This window comes from Passer domesticus, chromosome 7 (genome assembly GCF_036417665.1).
Source record: "Passer domesticus isolate bPasDom1 chromosome 7, bPasDom1.hap1, whole genome shotgun sequence".
In the NCBI taxonomy this organism is placed as follows: domain Eukaryota; kingdom Metazoa; phylum Chordata; class Aves; order Passeriformes; family Passeridae; genus Passer; species Passer domesticus.
This window is the reverse complement of record NC_087480.1, coordinates 47,603,937-47,629,231: the sequence shown is the minus strand read 5'-3', so window position 1 is coordinate 47,629,231 and position 25,295 is coordinate 47,603,937. Positions and strand designations below refer to the sequence as shown.

The 25,295-nt window shown below is 38.5% G+C and overlaps 1 protein-coding gene across 5 annotated transcripts in view; it reads right to left on the bottom strand.

Annotated features, from left to right (window-relative positions):
• The window catches only part of LOC135305114 (uncharacterized), a 494,456-nt gene that overhangs the window by 160,998 nt on the left and 308,163 nt on the right, over window positions 1–25,295 (bottom strand). For all 5 annotated transcript variants that reach the window (XR_010366400.1, XR_010366401.1, XR_010366402.1 and 2 more), the window contains one exon: window positions 9,836–9,883. Coding sequence is in view for 1 of the 5 variants with exons in the window: in XM_064428373.1 (XP_064284443.1) it covers window positions 9,859–9,883 (25 nt within the window). In the remaining 4 variants the exon portion in view is untranslated. The remainder of the gene's footprint in view (window positions 1–9,835; window positions 9,884–25,295) is intronic.

Genomic DNA, 25,295 nt, shown 5'->3' with positions numbered 1-25,295 from the left:
TACAATCGATTATTATCTTTGCACTTCAAATAAGCACATATTACAATAGCAGTAACCATGGAATGTAATTAACTGGCTACTTTTAGAGATATGAAGTATGAAAAGGAGGCAGTGCTGAAGCAATTTCTTCTTCCTTCTCAAATTCATAATAAATACAGTGTGGCTACTGTGCTTTTTCACTCATATTTCCATTCAGATTAATTCAGTGCCTGGAAGTGGCTACAGCAGTCAAGCAACAGCAAAAGGCAGAATTAAATGCATTACCTTTAGAAATTACTAAAACATTAGCACCAACCTACCGTCATTTCTAATTGGTAAGATTCTCTCAGTTATTCCCTGACTCTTCTATCTCACCATGCAGAACAGAGGTCAGGGAAGCAAACCACCATGTGGCTAGATGCAGTCCCAGCTAGATGCAGGGCAGGGTGGAAAGCACATCTGCTCTGCTGGCTCACCTGGCAGGTGGGGGCTGCACTGAGGCCCCCAGGCCACAGACCTAATGTGCACTGCCCCTGACAGACCACTCGCGTCCTGTGACCTGCAGAGTGCTGGTATGAGGCAGATTACAGAGGAGGAACCATCACTTTTGGGCAGGAATAACCTCTGTATATACTTCAAATGCTAAACTCACTTTGAAGGAGAAGATGGGGGTAAAACCACAATGGGTTTGCAGAAAGTCATCTATACTCTGCATTGCTCAGAATTCAACCCCTGGCTCAAGCAGCAGATGGAAGGCCTGAGAGCTAAGGAAAATTTGAGCAGGTCTTTCTTCCGCATAACTCAGGAGCCAGCCCTAATGACAGTTACAGCAAGGTTACTTTGCTTGTGTTCTCTACTACTGTCTAAAGTTTATTTCCTTCTGAGAAGCACTAAATAGGAGCATATTCTTGGGCCACCCTTTTCTTCCCTCCTACACAGGCATAAATGCAAAGAAACAGAGTCTCTTAGCAGATCCTCAATTGCATCAGTACCTATTGCTACACAGGAAAGGGAAAAAAAAAAGTCCAAGGGGAATATGGGAATATTATGGAATAATCACCTCAAGCAAGAAGTTTCCCTGGAACCCCATTCATATGTGTTTGGCTCCTGCCCACAAGCATTAAGTTTTACATCTTTATTAATGTTTTTATTCTAATCAATGTAATTTAGATTTTCTCATTATCCATACAAATGCATGATCTTTTTCAACCCTCTTAAGTTCTCCGCTCCTGTGATATCTTGTGCCAATGAGTTCTATATGCTAATTAAAACTTGCATAAAATTTAATTTGACCAGTTTTCTATCTCTTTCCTCTCCCAAAAATTCCTCTCCATTTGAGAATTCCTCATTTAGCAACTTTTCCCACTTTGAATTAAAAATCCAAGTCTCTTCTACAGTAGTCTTTCTTTGACTATATCTAGATTTCCTCTGTTTTAACTTTGTTTTTTCATTATTTCTTTTTAAAATAGAAAAAAACCTGAACACAAGATAGTGTAAGAGATTATTCTAGCCCATTGAATTTGCTTGAGACACTGCAAGCGTCCCAAAAGCACATTTTAGAATGTTTAAAGAGTAGCAGTAGATGCCCAGTGTTGAATCACAAAGGTTATTGTACACTCCCTCACACAGACATGAAACCTAATTATAGTGTGGCTATCACTAAGTATAGATAGATACCTTGAGGCAATTAATGTATGACTGAGACCTCTCCATTTGTGCCTGTGTCTGAAGACCTGATCTTCAGCCTAATCTTGTGAATTGTCCCAAAACTGCTTCTTTGAACTTTGGCCTGTTGACACACAAAGCCACTTCATAAATGAGTAAATGCTACCTCATTAATACTTCTCACAACTGCACAGGCAAAGAACAATTTTCATTTACACTATCCCTTCTTTACACCTTTACACTCAAACAGTCAGTCTCTATGTATTTCTGACTGTTATATAAAGCCACAGTCACAGCGAGCAACATTAGTGAGAACAAGAATCAGGTCTTCATTTCATTGAGCAGGCAACAAGTAGTATAAGGCCACCTTCTATTTTATGTGAGTTTTCATCTAATTAAAAAAAAACAAACCTCCACACCAAGAAGCTTACACAAACTTTAGATATTCCAAAACCATTTTATAACACTACACAAGAACAGCAGTTCCCAGCCAAGTTATTGTATACCTTTTCATTGAGAAATCATATCTGGTTGGACCACAGAAATCTACATCCCATCCTCATGACTGTTCTATGGCATTTATAGCCCTAGACTGAAATACTCCCACATCTGATCTATTTTGTCCAGGTAATAATAATGTATTACAATATTGCATTAGTATCAATTGTTTGAGCCACATTTATGTGGTGAAGGTCAGTCCTTGTTCATCCCCAAGCACTCAGTTCACCTGCTTTTCACTTTGGGTCTCTCAATGGTGCATAGGTTTTATTTTTGGCAGCATGCCTACTTTTAGCTAATTCCTTTGTCTGACATGTTGTTACTTCCCTCAAATATGCTTCTGCAACCTTTCTTCCTCCAGGTCAGCTGTAATTTCTGTCCTATCATTTACTACTGGATACAGAGTTACCTTTGTATTGCTGATATTCCCAGCAGATGTCTTTGTCTGACCCAAGTGCTCCTCACCACCTGTCGCCTTGCTTCCAGGTTTGGCTATAAATAATCCTCCCCTTGCTGGTTTGACTATAAATAATTCCCCTCCCCATGCTGTTGGGTTTTGGAGTCAGCTGGTTCCAATTTAGACAAGGTGGAGCTTCCCTTTCCTTAACAGAGTTAGCGTTCCCTCTCTTCATTGTGTTACCCACACAGAAATGCTATCACTGCACAAACTCAGAAGTATAGAAATGTATTGGCAAGTCCCTAAATCAAGTATTTTGCCTGTTAATCTGTGTTTTCACTCTAGCACTTCTCACATCTCAAAGTTACTCCTATGTACAAGAGACACTAGGCTGTTGCTTATGGTCAAGCTGACTTCTACTTGCCTTGCTTCCCACAGGAGGGCCAACATGTCTACCTTGTGGACAAGTCCTAAAGGGCACCCTTAGCTACCTACCTTGTACCTATGAATGTGCTTGTGGGCAGGTCTCACCAGCCTCCATCTGTTCTAGATCACAGAGCCTCTGTATGTGCCACAGTCAGTGTCTGGAATTGAAGGCAGATGGGTGTCCTTCTTAGAAATGACCCCAATATAGCGTTCCAGATTCTCTGAAGCAGGTTTTGTTGAGGATGTCTAAACTATGTGGACAGGTATCTGTGATCTTGTGAGTTCTTGAGACTGCAGGTTTCTCTCAGAACAGGTGCTTTGCAGTTTTATTCAATGAGCTGCAACCAGGCCCTGACAAACACCTGTCTGAGGTATCCATAAACTGTTGCCCTGAAGCTCATGTATCTGGTGCTCAAGGAAACTGGTTTCTCTTCAGCACTTCTCATATAAGACCTGCCATTTTAATACACATTTTGCACATTTCAGAAGCAAAAAATGCATTAAACTCATCTCAGTAGTTTGCTTGTGAACTGTACTGAGGAACATGGTACCTTGGTGTACCTTTACTTGTTTGCCTTTTTAAAAAAGGTAAGATGGAGGAATGCTTTAGTCAGACTAGGGTGGCCAGTGTAAAGTCAAAAGGGAGGCAGTCCACATACCAGCAGCCATGATTTAAGAGGCTGTCTACTGGCAGTTCCTATGGGAAGAAGGGAGAGAGAAAAACCAAACAAGAAACATCCCATCCCAAAAAAGAAAAAAACCCCAAAAACAAAGCAAAAAAACCCCAAAAAAACCAAAAAAAAGACAAAAACCAAAATAAAAAACAAACAAAACCCCGCCACAACAACAATGACAAAAAAAACAAAAAAAAACCCCAAAAAACAATCACAATTTTAAAAAAAAACCAAACCCCCCAAACAAACAAAAAGCCGCAACCAAAATAAAACAAAGTAAAAAAAAGCACCTAGGAGAAGTTAAATCCCGTTGAAAGAGGCACATGATTTTTCTTAATGGACTGTCATCCATAGTTTTGGCACACCACTTCTTTAGGACGTCTATTTCACATTCCTCTTCTCAGTAGGTAGCTATACCAAGTAATAAATGCTGCTTCTCAAGGTTTTGGCTCAAGAATGTTCTAGAGAGAATGAGGCAGAAAACAGGCAGCACTAGAATTTGACTTGAGAAAATATTCTGTGTTTATGGCATCCTCAGGAAAAGCAATGACTGCAGCAGTAGTAGTAGGCCACCTGCAGCAAGATAAGCAGTAAGTGAGAATTAAAGAGAAAAGAAAATGCTGACTGATTTTCTCAAAGACATTAAAGACTTGACTGGAGCCAGAAAAATAGTGATGGATTTGCTGGGGTGTCTTTCACACATCTTCAGTAAAAATTTAGAGTAAAAGCAGAGATTAAGGAGTGTGGAAAAGAGCTGGTGAGAGAAAGCCTAGTAAAATCTTGAGCAGATACAGATGTCTGTATGCATTTAATGGCATTATGCCATTTTACATGTAGGGAAGACCTGTATTCATGCCATGTATTATCCAACCTAGACAGAGGCATTGCGTGATGGGGTTAATGTGGAGAGTGTCAAATGGGGCAGTGACGTCCCTACATGCAACTGGAGGCACTAATGCAGCATAGTTGGATAACTGTGTGTGACCTTAAAGGCTGTACATACAAGCCTTGCCTGCAAAACCCGTGAGAACTTTTTCTGCTATGATTATAGACTTCACTAAGTTAGACTCTCACAGAGTTATATAACCCTATGTGGTAGTTAATGAAGTGCTGGATGTAAGAAAAATAACTGCAATGTTATTTTGCCCCTGGTATGCTTTGCCTTATAAGGATTAAACCTAGAGCTGATTCACTTGTGTTTTGTGATCTCTATCATGCTGTAATAATAATACTTAGCACTTTATAGCACTTCTCACTTATAAAAAGTGCTTTATAAACATTATCTAATTAATAATCTTCACAACAGTCCTGTGATACAGATATACAGGTCAATTGAATGTTCTCTTTTAATAAACTACTAGTACTTTAGTAAATTGAAAAGTGTAGAGCACATTAAACTTACTTAAGAGTAACAAAAGTTAGTGAAAAAATCGCAATTCTCCCTACAACATTCTAGGTAGCAGCAAACTGTCAGTGATCACCACCTCAGAGGCCCACAGAGAACACTCCGCACAGAAAATATTTCAATTATCTAGCTGAGACTCATTGTTTTTCTGGTGATAGCATGAATAACATGAAAGCAGAGAGACTCTACCAAAACAACTGAAGTTCCTTGATCAAGACCACAATATACTAAATTCTACACAAGCAAAACGCAGTACTCCTTACCCTACAATGTCGGAGATCTAGGTATAACACAAAGGGGTAAGAGATGGGGAATGGGAGGAAATCAGTACAGTTAACAGGCAATCATCCCTGCTCATACTGCATCTGCCTACAGAAACGCATGCAGAGCCTCTCTACACCAGTATACTCTTTATCTGATTAGCACCCTGGAGCTCTCTCTGGTGATACATCTCAAACTTCAGAGTTTATGATCAAAGACAGGACAAGAGTTTGGCATTTGGTTAAACACATCACGCAACCAGTCCCATACTAGCTACTGTGAGAAAATTAACTCTATCCCAGCTAAAACCAGTACATTTACATAACTGCAAACTGAATTTTCCACAACATCACTGTTTGACACAATGCGTGGCATAGACTTGTCTGCAGGATAAATCAATGCAGGGCAGAAGGCTGCTGTCCAAGGATGAGATGGGCTGCCCCATGCATTGCTGACATTCAGAATTATGTAATGAGTAAGAAAGGTAGGGAAAAAAAAAGAAAAATAAGACAATTTTCTACTTGAAGTAGTTATAAAGTTTCCTCAAAGAGTTTGGAGTCTACATCTGGTTTTTTTTCTTATAACAGTGTATGAGATACAGGACAAGTTTCCTAAAGCCAAGCTTTTCACTCAAGGTCATCTATCAACTGTATGTTCCTCATGCGCTCCATACCTGACTAAAAACCTGGGGTCTGCCTTGCTTGAAGTGCTGATCACCCTGATCACCTTCAGCTCACTACCCAATATTGAATATTGTGAAAAAGATAGGAGCAGGATGTCTCAAACTGGATTCCCAAATTAGTAGGTGCTTTCAACTTTAATTTATTCTGCCCCAGTCTCCATCTGTCAAATGAGGACAATAATCCCTCCTCATTTCGTGGGGGTGCTGTGAAAATAACTTCATTAATGGTTTTTGAAGCATTGTAGTGCGGAGTGCTATGCAGAAACCTAGGAGGAAATTAATAGTTCTGTCTCTGGAGCAAGTTCTGAAAAGCATGCAATAAAAAGGGCCTGAAGGCACACACTTAACTGAAGAGAAAAAATAAAATATTGGATTTTATGTACTTGAACAAAATATTTTAACTGCTCAATGAGTGAGTGCTGTACTTGCATTATCCAGCAGATTTCATCTTGATTTTAAACTCTCAACTCATAATCTCATCTTTTATTTGTAAATTACCATGTTTCTAAAGATTTGGATCTATCCAGATCTCCACAAATACCATAGCACAGAATCCTACTGATAAGCCTGTGACTCAATAGCATAACTAGAAATATTTAGAGTCACTCTACAGGTCTTAATCATTTCAGCTCATGAAATAAGGCAACAATAGCCTCTTTCTCAACAGGAACTAGTACTTCAAGGAAAGAAGATCACACTTTGACAATAGATTTTTATGGTATAATGAAATAGCAAAAGAAAGGTGCAATTCAGGGGAGAAAAAGTGCTCAAAATTTTACACAGAACAGTATGTATTCACTTCCTTTCCAGAAATAACCAAACCATTTTGATCATAGTCTTTCCAAATGTTTTGTCCCAGAAGGAAGCCCTGGAAGTTATCAACCCAAGTTTATTTAAAGTTTGTGAAGAAATTAATTTTTAAAATCCTGTTTACAGTAATTTATAAGTGATAATTTTCAGTTAATCTTGATGACAGTCTATATTCTCTGCCCTACCTAGAATGCACATGCTCACACTGTTCTACAATGTTTTGCTTGCTGTACAAGCATCTCTCCTAGCACCTCTTCAGTACTGAGGGGGTTTTGTTATTTATTATTTTTATTATACACCCTTTATCTGTTTCTAGGGAAACAGATATTCTAGGGAAGAATATTACTCCTTAGCTTCCCTTAAATAATATACAGATGCCTAATCACTGTGGCACCCAGGAAAGATATGTCAGGTAAAGTAAACATTCTGAAAAGAATGAACCCTTGAGCCATCCCTGCCAAATACTCTTACCTGGAACTGTCACAATGATTGTGGTGCAACCAAAGAAGAAGCCTTTGATGACTGAAGAGTTATCTGAATGAAACTGCTTGGTGAGTAGAAAAAGCCTACTGCCAGTTAGTCTAAAGCAGTGCCATTTAATAGAAATGATAGAACCACAGTGCTGCTGATCTTTACTATAACAGTGAGGCCATCAAATGCATTTCTAAAAATATGAGTGAGAAAAAAAAACATTGATTGCTTTACTTCCACTTGTTCAATTTGCTTAAAAAGTACAAAAGCAATGGCTGTTTTTTTGGCTGAAGAACATTAGGACAGTATGGTTTATCAGGGGCTGGAGCTAAAACTAGAACTGCAACTCCACCAACATCAACACAGAAGAAAGGACATCCAGTGCCCTACATCCCTTCTACATCCAGATTTTATAAAACAAGTGTGTAGAACAGTGTTTAATGTTTAAGATTCACAGGGGCAAAAAAATCCTGAATATCATTATGTTGCTTGCAATATGAAAGAGGATGCAGCCTTTTTTAGGTGTGCTGAAACAATCTGGTTCAGGTGTGCTATGGCAGAAACCACTTGTTCTTTGAAGTTTTTAAGAATGGTTTTTATGTGTATATCAAGCCAAATTTCTTACATCTCCTTCCTACCCTAGTGCTGGCGACTCAATCTAGAAAGCAATCTCCCCAAATTTTACAGTAATGTTTGCAAAGTCCTCTACATACTTTCACTTTTTCTCCCTAGCTATCTTACTTTATGTGCTTCTCCTGTATTTTGATACCCAGTCCACTCATCTGAGTAACAATTCTGATGCCCTGAAAGCTGCCATGCAATGCCATGTAAGGATCAAGAGGACCTTGTCTGAATTAATGGAAGTGCAAAGCTGAACAGACCAGATATACTGGCATGCAGTATACCTGTGACAGCGTTTAGGAGGCCACCACCCCACCCCCCCCAGAGTCCCCACAGATCTGGGGGATTCACACTGTACACACAGCCCATAGGCAAATTAGAGAGTACAGAAGCAGTTTCAGGGACAGCAAATGCCCACAGATCTCCTAGCAGAAAAACAGCCTTCCATCCTGAACTACTTCTGTCAAAACTGAACTCCATCCTGTCACCAACAGATCACTGGTGGAGAACAAAAGAACTCAAAGCAAAATATGTGGGTTAGAAGAGAGCTCACTTTACCTGGCTACAAAACTGAATTCACAGCAGTTGAATTTACACAGAGCCCCCTCACAGCCTGTCCACAATACCACAGTACAATATTAAATACAATACCTCAGACAAGTAACTGATGTCCCAGCAGTAGGATTAAAACCCAGGATTAAAACTCCTACTTTGTCAAGGCAAAGTAAAAATACACAAACCAACAAACAAAAAAAGGCAACTTAAAATGGGTAGATTCTTTCTCCTCCTGCCACAGCTCCTTACAATAGTTCTTCATCCACAGCTCCTTGTTATCAGGCAGTTGATATTTTCCTTTTCCTGATGCATTCTCATATACTTTGTGGTACAGAGAACAATGCTTTGTTTGGTCCTCACATGCATCTGGAATATAGGCCTACAGGATGCAGCTGGGAGCTGCATATGCACAAATGCCTGTGCTGGAGTTGGAATGAGCAAATTCACTTCAAAGGAGCAATGGAGTCAGATATTGGTTGGACAAGAAGGATGCTGTGAGGGATGGTAAAAGATAATGGGAGCTGTGGTTTGAATGTGACACTTAGGAGAGGATTAACACAAATAATTATGCCCAGCTAGCAATAGTATCCTCCCAGGTGAGCTGCACCTGACCAATGTTAATAAAAGCTCCTTGAAGCACAGAGTCCAGTATGAATTTTCAGTGATTTACTCTGGTATGAAAATATTTCTAATCTGATAATATGCTGCTGCCAAGAATCAGTGAGAGGAAAATATCTCAGACTATATTTGTCTATCAACTCACTTTTGTTGTCTCACATAAACTCAAACTTGTGATCAGATACTTAGATCTTCACAGAGCCACCTCTGAACTACCCAATTCAGTAATATACTTCAGAAATATAACTTCTATTACACAGTAAAAAGAAATGCAACCTCTTTACTTTTCAGCAATTTGTCTCATTACTTCCACATTGGAGTAACAGTCTCTTAAAAATAACATAATAAATCCACCCCTTTATTTGTTCTAAAGGCAGAGGAAGAAAACATCTTTCACACTCCTCTATGGCAGGAGATAGCTGACTGGAGCTTGTAGGGGTGTACAGAAGAGAGAATGGAATTCACACACAAAAGTGTAGCTGAGGAAACAGCAGCTTGAACTCCATCTGGCATGTGAGAATGACTTGCAGACCTGGAAGCTTGTGTTTCAATGATGAGATTCAAGAAAGAGCTGATATAGAAAAAGGCCTCATTTCTTTTTGACTTTTATGTCTTGGAAGTGGTCTGTCAACATTAGAATGACTTACAGCTGTGCTGTTTTCTCCAAATCTGTATGTCTCATTTTTTTAGAGAGCTTTCCTGATCTGCAGACTGCCAATTTCACTTCAATAAATACTGTCAAAAAACTTCATATAATCAGTTGTGTCACTTACCTATGCTGTAAATACACCTTGTGTCAGATTATCTCCTGTTCAAGAACTCTAGGGGAAAAAAACCACACAAACAAAACAGATAGTTAGTAATTAAACTTATTTAAATCATATCTTTTCCAGCCAAGTACCCATAAAACCTTCTAGTATCATACTCCTGGCAGGATTCAAGAATAGCAAGGACACATCTATAATGAAAAGTGAGTGCCTGAACATCCTGAAATCTATTTCATATTTGATAATTGGCACCATTCTTCTGCTTAGAGTTTTCATATTATGCAAAGGCGTATATAGTGTGAGTCAATGAAGTATAGAAAGATAAGCTTCAAGTATGTTATGGACAATGAGCATAAACTAGAGCTCAGGATGCCTGGGTCTCCCTGAGCCTTTGGAAACAATTGAGGTTCATGGTGTTCAGCCATTGCCTCAAGGGAAATACACATAGTTTCAGTGAGACAATGCACACAAAGTGACATGAGTTTTTGTAGCAAAAGTATGACCTGCAAAGGCCTGTCCTTCATAAACCAGCTTTCAATGGTAGGGTTATCAAATCCAGATCATACACTTCACGGACCCCAAATGTGCCCACATTTCAGACCCTGAAATAGAGAACCTGATCCTTACACAAGAGTATAATAATTTGTTTATCAAGTTCAAATGAGGTTCAATAAATGTCCAACTATGAAAGGCAGAACACTATTTCTTGAAAATTCTGAAGCTCTGAAAGACAGAGAAGGTTCAGCAAAGGGCAACTTTAGCTGGTCTCAAACACAGTCTGAAGTAGAAGAGAGAGGGAGGGAGAGAGAGAGAGAAGGAAAGAGAGCACCAATCTCTTCTGAAGAGGTGCACCAGTGACAGGATGGGAAATAATCGACGCCAAGTTGCAAGAAGGAATACTACAATTAAATATTGTTAAAGTGGAAAAACAATCATCATTAGGACATTAAAAAACTAACATGTAGGGCAGAGATACTGTTCAATCCCTGCCACTGGAGATGTTCAAAACTTGACAGGACCAGAGCTGAGGATCCTGATCCAAGTTGGATTTGCTTTGACCTGAGAGCCTCAATTGTTGCTGACTTGACTGGGGGCTCATAGCTTCACCTGACACCAAGGTGGAAAGGAGGAGGCCTCTCCTCAAATAACTTCTAAGTTTTCTACAGAGAAAGCCCAGACTTCCAGAAGGCAAACTGCCCCATCACAACAGCATCTTCCACCTGAAAACCACTGTGAAACAAGCAAGTCACGTGCTATTTCATAGATGTATTAAACTACTTCCTTAAAGTGGCTTCCTTAAAACCCAGTAAAAAGTGAGATTTGGTACAGAATAGAGACAAACACCCTGCTCGCCTGTCTGGTTTCCAAACAAAAGCCCAGGGAGAAGGGAGGCATTTTAAGTTCACAGTAAGTGTGGCTCTACTGCTGAAATTCTGGAAACATCACATCATCTCAAATTCATTAAATCAATTTTCAGTTCCTAAATATTTGTGACAGATTGCCATACACATGGCTTGGATTACCCACTCTTTGTAAAAAAGGGAAAGCTCAGCTAATATTGCCCCTGAAAATCTGAGGGCAGCCTTTGTGAAATACTTTGTGTTACGCAAGAAGGAAACAAACACAACTTTTGAAGAGGTGCAACACTGAGGCAGACACTGTTCACAGAAAGTGACTTGTCTGTGGTCTTACGGGCTGAAGTAAGAGCCTGTTCTGAAGCTTCAACCTGTGATATCAGAGGACTGGGTCCCAGTAGGAATCCAGTAGGCATAACTGACTGAAGAGAACATATTGTCTTATATGGGTTTTATATTTGCTTCTAGAAACAGCTCCAGAGACTGTTAAACACAGAAATCAAACTGAGATGATCAGAATAGAGCAAACTTAATAGCAGATTGAAATTCGTACGAAAGTTTTGAATTTAAGATTACAGTGAATAAAACACTAGAATGGATTGCAGGAGAGACAACACAGAAATTAAATGAAACCACTAAAGGTTTATGAAGCACCTCTCTTTCTCATTATTAATTTCTTTTGCTACCCAATCTTCATGTTGCAGAGTTTCAGAAACCAGCATTTCACACTGTTCATATTTAAAAGTAACCCCTACAGAATATACTCAATTTAAATAACCGTTTGTGCTTTATTGGTTTATTTTGTTTTTTTATTTCAGCTGTGCCTTCTGTGAAGTGCCCAGCAAAGTACCAGATGAACCATGCCAGTCCTGGTTTTCAGTACCTCTCCTTTTTCACCGTCCATGAGTCTTATATAAATTTTCCTGGCTGGAACGATAGGTAGCCTACATCATGGGATATATTTTTTCCCTTACATCTTAGAATCTTAAAATTTATAACATGAAATTCAAACCAACATAAATTAGTAACTCAATCCCTATATTCCAATTTAATGAATCAGAGGTTACATTACTTTATTGTTTTGTGCCAGTGGACCAATCATTTGGTTTACAGATGGAATGTATTTCTTTGTTAATAAATAAATGCATAAAAATAAAGGTATCCTCAATGCAATTATGCTGATATCCCTCAGGAACCAGAATGCAATTATTTAAAATATTATTTTCTTCGATTACTCTCAAGAAAATAAGGAAAGAAATATGAAATTTGTGTCCTTTTAACTTAAACTCATTTTAAGAGCATCAACAGTGATGCAGATAGTCCCCAGTGGCAACTGAGAAGCACTTAGCCAGAAAATTGTTATTGGATTACAGTTCTGGCTTCATAAAATGTGGCTAAAGATCATTTTAGACATCCATGGAATGGCCCATTGTCATAACTGGTATGACAAACAAGTGACAAAGTTATTCTACTCAGCTATTTTGAGGATTTTTCAGATCACAACAGTAACTTGGGGCTGTATCAGCCTACACAGTTTTGATTCAATTATAAAAATAACTCACAATAAGAATAATTCTAGCATAAATAATTGAATCTCTCCGGAGGAAAAGAAAAATCCCCGCAAACATGTGCATATACTTTCAAGTGTTCCTGTTGTATAAAGAATTGTGAAGTGATAGGGTGATCAGGAGTCAATTCCAATTGAGAACTACCTTTCAAACTAACTGGTCTTTATTAAAACAAACAAGATGAAAAGGGCACCAAAGGACACTACATGATTTTTAACAATGTGCAAACTGAAACCATTTAGATACCACTAAGGTTCATACGATCCTTTTCATTTCATTTTACAGTCTCTTTCAAACAGATGATTTCCTGGATGAGAATCCTGCCTCCCATATTTTAATCTGCTGATAAGCCCCCCCACTAATGTGACTATATAGCAGATGCACATGTGCATACTCAAATAAATGCAAACAAGAAATAAAACTCTTCACCTTCACATTTGAGGTCACCAGTGGCCACTGGCAACACAGTAAAAATCAGAACCTTAATCAAAAACCTAACATGGGATTTAATTTCCTCATGTAAAGTCTTTGTCATTTTTCTTCCCTGCCCATTACACAGTATGTCTTTGCTCATATAATTACATAATTAACATCCTCAGCACCTATTTCATCCCTTGTTAATTTTGCTAAATATAAAAACAGACATGCTCAAGGAAACAAACTTGGCAAGTGAAGAAGCATAAACAATTTAAAGGAAAGAAATAAATCTATTCATATCCTGATAATTGGTATGCATAACTGAGCACTACTAGGTGCTAGTAACACACATGATGGCCCTCTGACTAGAAGTGCACATGCAAGAACTGCTTTTGCTGGACTGACAGAGATCACTTCAAAGTGTGGGTACAAGGAGGTCTTGGTTTTGTTTTTCTGTAAGCAGTGTTGAGGCTTGTAGCACCAAAGGGCACGAGTCGCAGTTGATAAACAACACTGGTCTCATAAAACCATTAGGCCCCAAATATTTTTTTTTTCTGAAAATCAAAAGGACTGGGGATGGGGTAGGTGGATGCAGAGAGGGAGATAAAGTTGGAAGCTAAAAGCCCTTGGAATTTTTGCAGTTTATTCCACAGTCCAAATTCACATTTAGCTCCCATTGCTCTATTACTATCATCATAATTCAATTGAAGATATGAGTTTGAATATTAGGGGCCAGCAAAGGGTTTCTCCTTCACACCTTTGCCGTGAAAGAAGAGAGTAAGTAGCAGAAAGTCTTTAGTAATCAAAGAATTGGTAAATTTCCCAATGTTTTAATTGTCCTTGGCAAGCAAATTGTCAGTTTTATTTCTTCCTCCACAGTGCCCAAAAAATAATTCTGTCCATCCTTGTGAAAAAAGGAAAATTTCAGATGTGTTCTATTTAGTGGGGTGGCAGAGACCAGATCTTTGTTCATCCTGACATCCTGACAGATCTTCACATATAAGACCAGATTTTAAAACTATTACAAAAAAATTTACTTTGTTCCCTGAATGATACCACCAGGTCGTGGAATGTGATGTTATTAAATGAAAGGAAGAGGATCACTCACTGTTGTTTGCATCACAGACATACTTTTAAACTTACTGCTCCCATAGAGGATGCTGCCTCTCTATGCAGATGCACAATATAATTTGATCCAGCAGCTTACAAACAGAATTCAAAAGTCCTTCTCATTAAGAGTCAGCATTGAAATTGTTTTGTCACATTCACTAGCCACTACAATCCTGAATTATACCAAGCTTTGTCCCTCAGTGTACTATGCTGACCTGCTCATCCCTAGACTTCTGTTTAATTATCCAAAAGTGCACAAGGAAATGGAGAGTCCAGTTTGAACCCTGCTGATGTCTCAGCAGTTTCTCCTCCCAGCACATACTATTTCAACAGCCACTGATCACTGGAGTTAAAGTGCACACAAGCAGCTGAATAGGATGCAATTCTTATTCTTATGATGAATATCAGGGTCAGAGGTGAGTGCCAGATAACACATAGCAGATGTGGAGGGAGTAGAAGGAATTCTATTTACTTTGGGTGACCACCTACATTTCAAGGGGGTGGGGGGAAGCTAAAACTGCAAGATAAAGACTGTTTAAAGGATGGCATTGTACAATATTTTGCAGGACAAAGGTACATGCTTGCATATAAGCACAAACTATTTTTGAAATGTAAGACACAGTGTTGCTCAAATTAACCACCCATGGAATGTGACTCTTCATGAAACAAATAAGAGAAATCTTTTGAAAACATACTTCATACCATATGATTACTTCAGCTGATATTGAAAAGTTCAATTTCTCTTTGTATTGCTTGTATTTCTTTCCATTTCAGATTTTTTTCAGATATTAGAAGCAATGCAGCCTTACAAAGGGGAAGTGGAGGAAGTCTGATCTCAGCCTGAGGGTAGTTCTAGACAGCCACTGTGAAGACTGCAAAATGCAGATGACAGCACATTGAATGTCTTTCATTACAGGACAAGAAAGTACTGCAAGCTAATGCTAGCTGCTTGGGCTTAGATCATCAGTCCAGACTGTGCAGAAGGGACATGAAACTGCTCCAAACAGACAAGAGGTGATTCTTACAAAGATGATGCATGGGGCTGGAGATCTACAAAAAGTCTTCAAGTTGGTAAAACTCTCAGCAGCCATTTAGCTGCTCAGCTTTCCTAGCCCATGACAAGGGATGAGGAAGCTTTCACCTCAGTACCATCAGCTGTTAACTACCAAGCAGCAAGGAGACAGCTACCATAAGGGACAGGTGAGAAGACTGATCACTTCAGTTATACTGATGATGAGTTTACTGTATGATCAATGACCTTTGTTTCCCCTGCTCCCTCTTCCTCTACCAAAGAAATCATGAAAGTCATTAAGCATCTTGATGGTTTCCATATGGATGTTTCTACAAGTTATAAAGTCAAAGTTAGAAGACCTTAAAATCATCAGAAAAGACTGAAAAGGAGAAAGGTGGCAGGGACAGCAGCATTTTTATAAAAGGAAAAAACAAACCCCCCCCCCCCCCCCCCAAAAAAAAAAAAAGAAACCAAAAACAAAAACCCCAAAACCCCACCCTCAAACTAAACTATCCAGGGACAAGTTGCATTTTCCAACATTCTACAGGCATCCATTTCCTAAACTACTGCAAGCCTTTGTGAAGCTGTCTCAATAAAATCTCAGCAAACAAATGGATAGGTTTGGTTGAAAACCTTGCCTCAAATCATTATATATATTTTTTAAAATAGGCCTAATAGTTACATTCATGTAATATGATCCAGTCAGTTCTCAAAATGGAATAAATGGGACTGTCATTGTAATTTTTAACTAGTACTTATAGAAAAACTAATTTTTCAAAATCAAAACAATCTGCAGAAAGAATTCTGATGTTGTTAAAGTTTGGCTGAAACAAATGAGCAAAATGATAATTATTTCTCAGAAAGTGTAAGATATATCCCTACCCCTCCATGTTAACTTTTGGTCAATGGCCACGCTTCCACTTTGGCAACCAAAGGAATGCTGTGGGCATCACATAAAGGCATGTGTGGCAGCCTGAGGGTTAAAGTAAATATTCCTTATCTTTGACAGATGGTTAATTCACGGTCATTATTGCTGCATTCAATTGCTCAATAATTTAGATATGACAAACGTGTGTGGGAATATATGCCACTGCACCTTTCTAGGAATCCCAAAATGCAACACTTCCATGCTTTCTCCATACATCCTCACACTGAGTGTGACAGTTTGAAACAAGTGTAAGCTTTCTGAGCACTTCAACTGCCTCCTGACACCCTTGCTACGTTAGAGGGGGATTCTAGAGACTTACTGTGTCTCCAGACTCAGGGTGGATGAATGGGCTTGGCTAAAACAACTGTTTTCTTAGTATGTGTAATGCAAGCCTAACATATTGGGGTTTTTTTAGGCCTAACTTTTCAGTTCTCTGGTGCAAGTATCACCACTTAAGCAATCACAGGGAACTAATTTGCAGACAAGGCCACAGTTTGACTGGCACTGAGTGCTAGTAGGTTGCTTAAAAGTTGTCTGGAATGGCTTTAAAACAGACCATATCTCACTTAACATTTATATAAATGGTGAGCTGTGCATCCACTTCTACCACAAAAATAAAGATTCATAGTGAGGCCATTCTAACAAACTGCCATTCTCTCTCCATTACCATCACCTGTTACAAACCCAGCCCATTTTATGTGGTGGCAGGCACAAACATATTTTGGCAAATGTCTTTTAAAAAAGAATAACAATTAAAAAACCAATTCCTTTTACCTTCCTTGAGTTGGTACAGGAGACTGAACTTCTCCCCTTCTCTGTTCCCACTGACATTTCTAAATTGGCTGGCACAAGAAAGCACCGCAAAACAGCTCCGCAGTTCACTCACTGGAGTTGAAAGTCTTCCACTGACTTCAAAGGTGTTTGGATCAGGCCCAAAGTCAGCATCCTAACATGTGAGCACAGACTACCAAGCCACAGTACTGGCTGGAATCTCTGCTATTTATATGCTATTGCTGAAGCAGCGCAGGAAGCTTACAGAACTTCAGGTCTCCAAAAGCATGTGCTCTTCTTTCATTGTTAGTTTGCAGAACATTTTGTGACGTGTCACCAATTCCTGTGCTGATATAGGTTAATTTACAGGTTTCTTATCTGAACCACAAAATACAGGTATCACAGACTGGCTTAGCTTTTGACATCCTATACGCACAAGTTTCCTTTTCCCTCCCTGTCCAGAAATTTCATTTTCTTCATGCCTCTCAGTAAAGCCCTGAGATGTCATATTTTTAGTTAGAATATGAACCTTCTAAAGCAGAAACCATGCCTTTACCTGTTAGCAACTCACTTGGTACACTATTGGTATTACATAATATGATAGAATCTGAATAGTAGGTAGGAAAACCTCTGCTCTATTTTTCCACCACAGTCATTAATCGTACTCAGAGTACTTGCATGACAATAAACTCCAGGCAAACGTGTGCAAACTAAGCTTTACCCATAAGTTTTCAAAGTATCTCAAGCCAGAGAGGGATCAGAATCTAACCTTCAGTATAGTCAAGGCAAGTGAATCCTTTAAACCAGTTCAGGTAAAATATTCACAGTGTCTCTTTCAAAGACCTGCATTAGCACCTGAATCACCATCATCTCGTTTGTGTGCCTTTCACACCATTTAAACTACAAGTGCTTCAAACCATAGCCACAGTGGACCTAAGAGATGCTAAGATGTTTCAGATCCTAAAGCTGAGTTAAAGAACAAGATATCTCATAGATCTTTCTCAACATCTCATACAAGCTAGCCTTTGGCAATCAACTGCTCTGGCGTATGGTGCGTTTAACTGTGTCTCATTTTCTTTGCTTATAAGAAATTTTTAGAATTGAAGTAAAACTAAGGGAAGAGTTCCATACTCTCAACAGTCTGGTGCCATATGGGGCAGCACACAGTGCTGAAGGTAAGCAAACTGGAAGAGAAAATGTGCAAATTCCTCTTGCTGTTTGCATCCAAGCAAAAAAAATTCTGGTAAGCAATCAAATTATTTTAAGTTACAAAAGTGCAACAGAACATCACATCTCATCTCTTCTTCTCAAAAGATAAAGCTTTCTTTTGCCTCTAATTAAAAAGATTAATAAAGTAAGAGAACACATCAGGTTTGCATCAATCATTGCCCATGTGGTTCTTATTACTGTAATTAAAAGTTATCTCTTCAAAATTGCTGGATGAAAGTGCCATGATCTGCAATTGAAAACACATTGAAGGGAGTTATCCACCTTACTTGACTATTTTAAGACAGTCAAATTAAAGAACACTGTGAAGGTAATATTCAAAAAAGTCCTTAAAGGCAATTTGTCAGTAAAAGTGTCCTATGAATCCCCTGTTGAAGAATGTGAATAGTGTTAAGGCCTTTGTTAAAAAAAAAATAAATTGAAAGAATGAAGATTTTTCTAAAAGAAGTTATCTAAACCTTAGACAATGTAATTCAAGTTTTTATCTTCAGGGCTCATTAGGTCCTGTATATATTAGGACTGCTCATTTCCCCTAGGGTTGAATCTTTTAATGTTTAGATTTTCAAACTGAGTGGGCCAAATTTCAAATAATCCTGAACAAACCTGATTCTTTTGCTGACATGTCACCCCATATTTCACATTAAATAATGCTCAATTTTGACATCCAGCTTGGGATGGGATTTGGAAAATGGGTGATCTAAACAGAGATTTTTTGCACATGCAGGACTGTAAACTTACAAGTCTGTGAAACAGAAATGCACTTCAAATAGAATGTATAATTTAATTACAGTACCTTTCATTCAGACATTAGTGTACCACAATTTTAACATCAAGCTAATTACATCAAAGCTAGTAGCATGCTTAAAACCAATTCTTTTTAAAGCTTTCTTTGTGTAATGCAACTTAAAAGGGTTTTTCCCCCACTCTCTTCTTTGTCTTCACTGAATGCAAGATTTACATTTTGGCATAGCAGACAGTGACTTCATGGAGTTCTTTTCAAAACTGTTCAGGGTGTAAAACCACTCACAACCTTTGAGAAAGGTTTACTGGATACCATTAAAAATATTTAATTAGCAGAAAGTATCTCCTATAACATAAAGAAGAAGCCTTTTATTTAATAAATCCTAGGAAAACACCAAAGGGTGTTAAAGAAGAACTTGTTTGGGTTTTATTGTGAAAAAGAAAAATACCCCATTTTCCTGCCATCTTTATTTACATTTGAACACTGCTACCCAGTTCCTTCTGCAGCTTGTGAAGTCCAGTAGTCTTTTGCTCTTCTTTCCAGTTACCAACAGACACCTTGACCCATGCTCATTGGATTTATATGCCAGTGCATTTACATGAAAAGAAAAGAACAGTCTGTCTCTAAAGGCTATTTAGAAAACCAAGACAGACTGCAATTTGCCCAACAATTCTCAGCAATAAAAACCAACTTTAATTTAAATTTTTGCTCAGATGGATTTCTCCAACTCTTGTGGGAAAAAAAAATAACAAAGAACACAAAATGAGAGAAGTGCAGACTTTTTAAGCAAGACTATGGGAGAAAGTGGCATAACATATTGACTGTTTTTCTCTAAAATTTCCTACAGAAAAATTACTCTGTATCAAAGAAAGTGTGGAGAAAAAAAACCAGTGATGCTGAATATGACAAAAAACTTGTTTATGTTTAATACATAGGAGGAATTGTTCAAGGACAGTTAAATGTGACCCATTTAATACACCAAGGTCTCACATACCCATGGTACTTTGCTGAGTAAGTGCTGATCATGCAAATTAAGGCTGCCTGGGGATACACAGTGTTTTTCAGTTGCAGTTTGAATTTTCCAAGTTCTCAAAAAACTTTTAGAGATGTGGATACATGTTACTGGGTCACTAGGGCTACTTCCATTTCTTCAGTTGTTGCCGCATTTAAAAAATTCATTTTGTCTGACATTCTTGGTCATTCTGGCACACAAATCCATTTTCAGTAATATAGAAATCTAATTATTGCTACTAGCTGTGTGATTTAAAGTGTGGATAGGCAAGCCAATATGAAAAGGTGTCCCAAGACAAATATTTGGACTTGAAGAGAAAAGAGGAATAAAAATCTAGTGGTCATTGTGACTCTAATTAACTCAAAAGTTCAGCAGAGTCTAGGAGTCATCAAAGTTAGAGTAGAGCATGCCCTCAGTATTCACTGCATTCCAGTGTGATGCCTTCTGGAGAGCCTTAAACTTATTGACTTAGATTCTTTTCCAGCTTGCAATATGCTTACAAATCCTACTAGCCATAATTTGGGTCCATTATGTCTGAGCAAATGCAAGGAAATCCAACTACATGCCACCTCTGAAACTGGCATCAAACACCCAATCAAAACTTTACAAGGTAGGTAAGGATTAGCATATGAAGTGAAAGGGCTAAGAAAAATATACAAGTTAGAAACAGCAAGGTCCACTTAACAAGGGTACAATGTGCCCACTGTCTGAATACAAAAGAACACAGACAATCCTTTTTCATAATTTCGCTATAATTAGATGAGTTTTATCCTTGAGGGAAATAATGCTCTAAAACAAGTCGCCCTAACCCCCATTACCCAAACATTTCTCTAAAAGATTAAACTGTTTTTCCTATTGCTATTTTTAGTAATTAAACATTCCATGGTCTGGGGCCCCAAAGAAAACATCACTCTGGGTTCTGGATGTGTTCCATGATATCTTGAAACAATCTTAAAAAATGTATGCAGCCAGTGTTGTGATCCCCACTGGATCTGCAGGGACCCATTAGGATCTTCAAGGGAAGCATGTGGTTGTGACAAAGCAAGCAATTTAGCAGTACTCACTGGAGCTGAAGCACAACACAGTGTGAAGCTGTATTGTTCTTGGTTTCTGAAGACACTCAAGGCTGAACCTACTCACAGCCTAATACACGCTGAAATCAGAACCAGAGCCTGAAGCCTCTTAAGTGAAAAAGATTAACAGGAGACTGAAGCTGGGCGTTTCCCCTCACCCCCCAGAAAACGACCATGAAATATTAAAGATTGCTAGAAGCCATCTCATCACAAATCTCTTTTGAACTGTTTTTGTAACTGAAAAAATGGATTATCTTATATTATCTTTGTGTTTACAAAAATAAGAGCTGTTGTATACTAACAGAAAAGCACATGAATGCCTCCTTCTATAGCTCACTTAGTATGATCTTCTCTTTGCAGAAGCAAATCTACTTATAAGGTAATTGTTGCAAAAACACTTTCAAATAACTGTCTGGAAAACCACCTCAGCTCTTAATGCCAAATCAGGGGCACAGTCAGTGAATGCAATGGAGTTCAGGCTAGACCCTGGAACAGCTAACACGATGAGACATAACACTTCCAAAAATGTCATTTCATTAGTTAGCAAGTGAAAAAGGAATGTGAGTGCTTGAGGACGCTTAAAGTAGACTAACTGCATGTGCATGTTATATATATACCTGGTACTTTTGTGTAAGTAAACACAGGCATTGTCAGAAGAAGGATACTCTGCTCCACAGGGCACCGAGGCAGTCCCTGCTAGCAGCATTCTCTATATGTTTGTGTACTTATATAAATGGTCCAAGATACAAATAGCTCACAGTGACAAACTCAGAATAAAAAAGAAGATCAAAAACACTAAGAGACAGTACACTTAAACCCCCACTTATTAGTATTAACAGTTATGGTGTGAGAACGACAGAAATTTGACCTTGGTTAGTTAGTGTTTTTAAGTCACAGAGTCAAAGTGGGTTTCCTATAGACACTATAAAAAACAGCACTGTGGAAGCATTTATAGGGTATGGCTTTCCAAGTGCACAGTGAGGTTTTATAGCTATCTCAGACCTACTGGGCTAAATCCTGAGCCACTGAAATCAACACAGTTCCACTTAGTCTGGCAGCCCTACACCAATTTACATCATCTGAGGATCTTGCCCAAAAAGTGTAATGGGACTCCTGTGGCCTCAGCTTTCACAGAACAATCTGATACTATACAACATAATCTGACAAACCCAAGAAATTTGAAATTAAGACTTCTGCTCTCCCCATATTTCACCCACTTGTGTTTAAGTGCATTGCTGCAGAGGCCTTGATATTACACAGTCAGTGCACCAAAACAGAGCCACAAGAAAAATACTACTGACTTCAGCATGACTCATATTTATTGCAGTGAGATCTTATTTAAGCAAAGAGTGAGTCTGCGCTACGTTGAGTGACCACTGTGATATTAAAACGTAATAGGCTTTTCACAGTCTGGTTTCAGATTATACCATCCTCTGTGTTATGGCCCTGGAGTAGGCGCCAAGCTTTGTTTCATTGGGACTTCAAATGTAAACATTTAGATCTGGATACCAGCTTCCTCTTATATTGGGAATGACGTCCCCGAAATTCAGAACCAGAATGTTATTCTTGGCTGACCAAAGTAAAATAGAGGGATATTCTACAATTATAGTAATTTTGAAAGAATCTAACTATCCAAGCACATTTTATCAGCTGGCACAAAACTAACATTTCTGCATTTACTTCAGTGAGCCTAAAAATCTCACCTGAGTTGAAGGATTGACCCTTACATATCTACAATCTCTGTTAAATTACGTGGTATCAGTGACATGAAGCACTAGGCTCTGGCTGAAATTTCATGAAAGATGGATTAAAGGCCATCACTGGACAGAGACCATAGGGCAAAAACATATTTCAGAAAAGAAAATTTCATGTCTCAAATTCTCTTCACAATGAAAGGTGACCTTTGATATCATTCTTGTCTTGCTCTTTGTATAAACTCCTTTTGCTTTCAAAAGTAAAACTTAAACACAGACAAGCACTGTCTTCATTCTTTCTTTAGCATCCCCATTTCAATATTCCAGACTCAACCACCATTTACCCCAGCAGTCCCCTACTGTGCATTTATCCCTCAAATCTTAAATACCTGTCCTCCCAATCTGTTCTGAGGCCAAATCCAAATGAGCCTTGTGCATGTAAGTTCTATTATCTACAAGCATAAATGACAGAATCTACTGCCTATGCATGCAAATGTTAGCTATCTAGACCAACCAATGTGCCATTGTGCATTAAGGGGCAATGGTTTTTTGTACAGAAGGAGAAGCCTATTAAGTGTACCTTTGAAACTGTGGCCCTAAAATTATGCTCAGGGAAAAGAAGCACCCCTGCCTGTAAAGAACAGGTATTTTCAACAAGTATAATTTTCATGCAGCTTAAATCTCTGGAAAACCTTCAGAGGTTGAGTTACCCTTGCTCATGGCTCTTCAGGACTCACCTGGCCTTTGGTGTACTAGAGTGTATGTGCAATCTGTCCAGGTAACGTGTTCAGACAAAGAAGCAACATCCCACTAATATAGATTATCTTCAGCATTTGAAAGATTTCAAGTCATAAAAACATACAAGGTTGTTTAACAACTGGTTCACCAGGAAGACGCTGTGATAGGTAAGAGAGAACTTGAAAAGCCAGATGGCACTTCTGGTTTGTGGTTGTTTTTATTTTTAACTAAGGTATGTTTTCTTTTAAATGAAGCAAATGGCAAAATTTTTATGTCTATTCACTCACACCCAGATAAAATTAGATGACAGACCCACCCCCTTTTTTTTCTTCTTCTTTTTGAAATCCAGGAACATTAATTCTAGGACTGAGTACTTCTAACACACTAAGTTTTGCCTTAGGCCAATTTACCAACTATCACAATCCCCTTCTGAAGAGGTCTGAAAATGGAACATCTTATTTACCCTTCACTGAGGAAGCACATGGTTCATCCTCTACATTCTCTGTATCTGTATATGAAGTCCAGGTTTGGGCTCTATCAACTCAGTTCTGTTGCCAAACTGTACTGAAGAACTGAATTCACTTCAGCCATCATTTGTGTTATCCACACATTTATATACACCTTTATACAGACTCCAGTTATCACTCCGTGTATGAATCAATCCCTTAGCAATTTATGATTTATGCAGCTTGCTAGAAGAGAAGTAGGCCATGCCAGCCTTGAAAGCACTTTAGCTTAGTTGTTTTTACTCATGAAGGACATGTTGTCCTGTAATTATTCTGTCATTTCTTAAAAGGTGAAATCCTTAACAGGTTCATGCTTTCTGTGCTGCTAAGTGTATATGTGAGTTGATGTCTGAGCATGTCTCACCCAGTAGGAATCATCATTCCAAATTACTTTACAAGGAGCTACATAGAGCTGGACAGGTTAGAATGTGTTAAATATCCTTAGAGTTTATATGGGTGGTTGCAGGGGCGGAGCAGGATAAGGGGGAGTCAAGAAAATCGTTCATATGTTCCAATTACCCCTTGATTCAGAAAATACACAACTGAATAAAAGTGTCATTTTCTGCTTTGATCCTGTCGGTAATGCAATGTAGTGCTGTGTTTTCTTGTATCACTTAGTATGGGCAGTATCAGAAAATGTGCAACTTTAAACAATTATGCACATTTTCAAGTAATATGTTCAGAGAAAGACTGAAAGGAGATTCTGACATTAATCAAAGATTGCAGGTTCTATTTTCAAGAGTTCTGTAAATTATGTGTTAACCTTAAAGTTAGTGGCTGAAAGGCAAAGGTTTTTCCTGCCTCAAATTAACTGTATTTTTAGTTTATTTGGAAAAGAAGCACCAAGAATACCAACTTCCCTTTTCTACACAAAATTCTGCCATTCAGCTTCAAGAAAGAGCACTAAGACATTGTAATACATCCCCTTCCTTAGGTATGTCAGAATATTTGGAAGAATTTAATAAACTTCTGAAATGATGTATGAATTCCATGAATCGGGGGAGCTCTACAATAGATTCTCTCCCTAACAAGTCCTGCTGTGCCTAACTAAATGTTTATCTGATATACTGGCAATACGAAGCTAATGAAGTGTGTAAATACAGCATACTGAACTGTTTGCAGTGGAAAAAAAGGTCAAACTGGAACTCAAATGAAAACAGGGGGAAATCCAGATTCTTCTGATACTTCTGAATTTGGGGTCTCTTTTAAGTGTAGATTGGAGAGAAAGCAAGGCTGGGATTAGGATTCTTCAGGCTTCAGAGTAAAATTTCAGATCTTTCTGTTTGTTGGAAACTGCTTGTGTGCTACTCAGC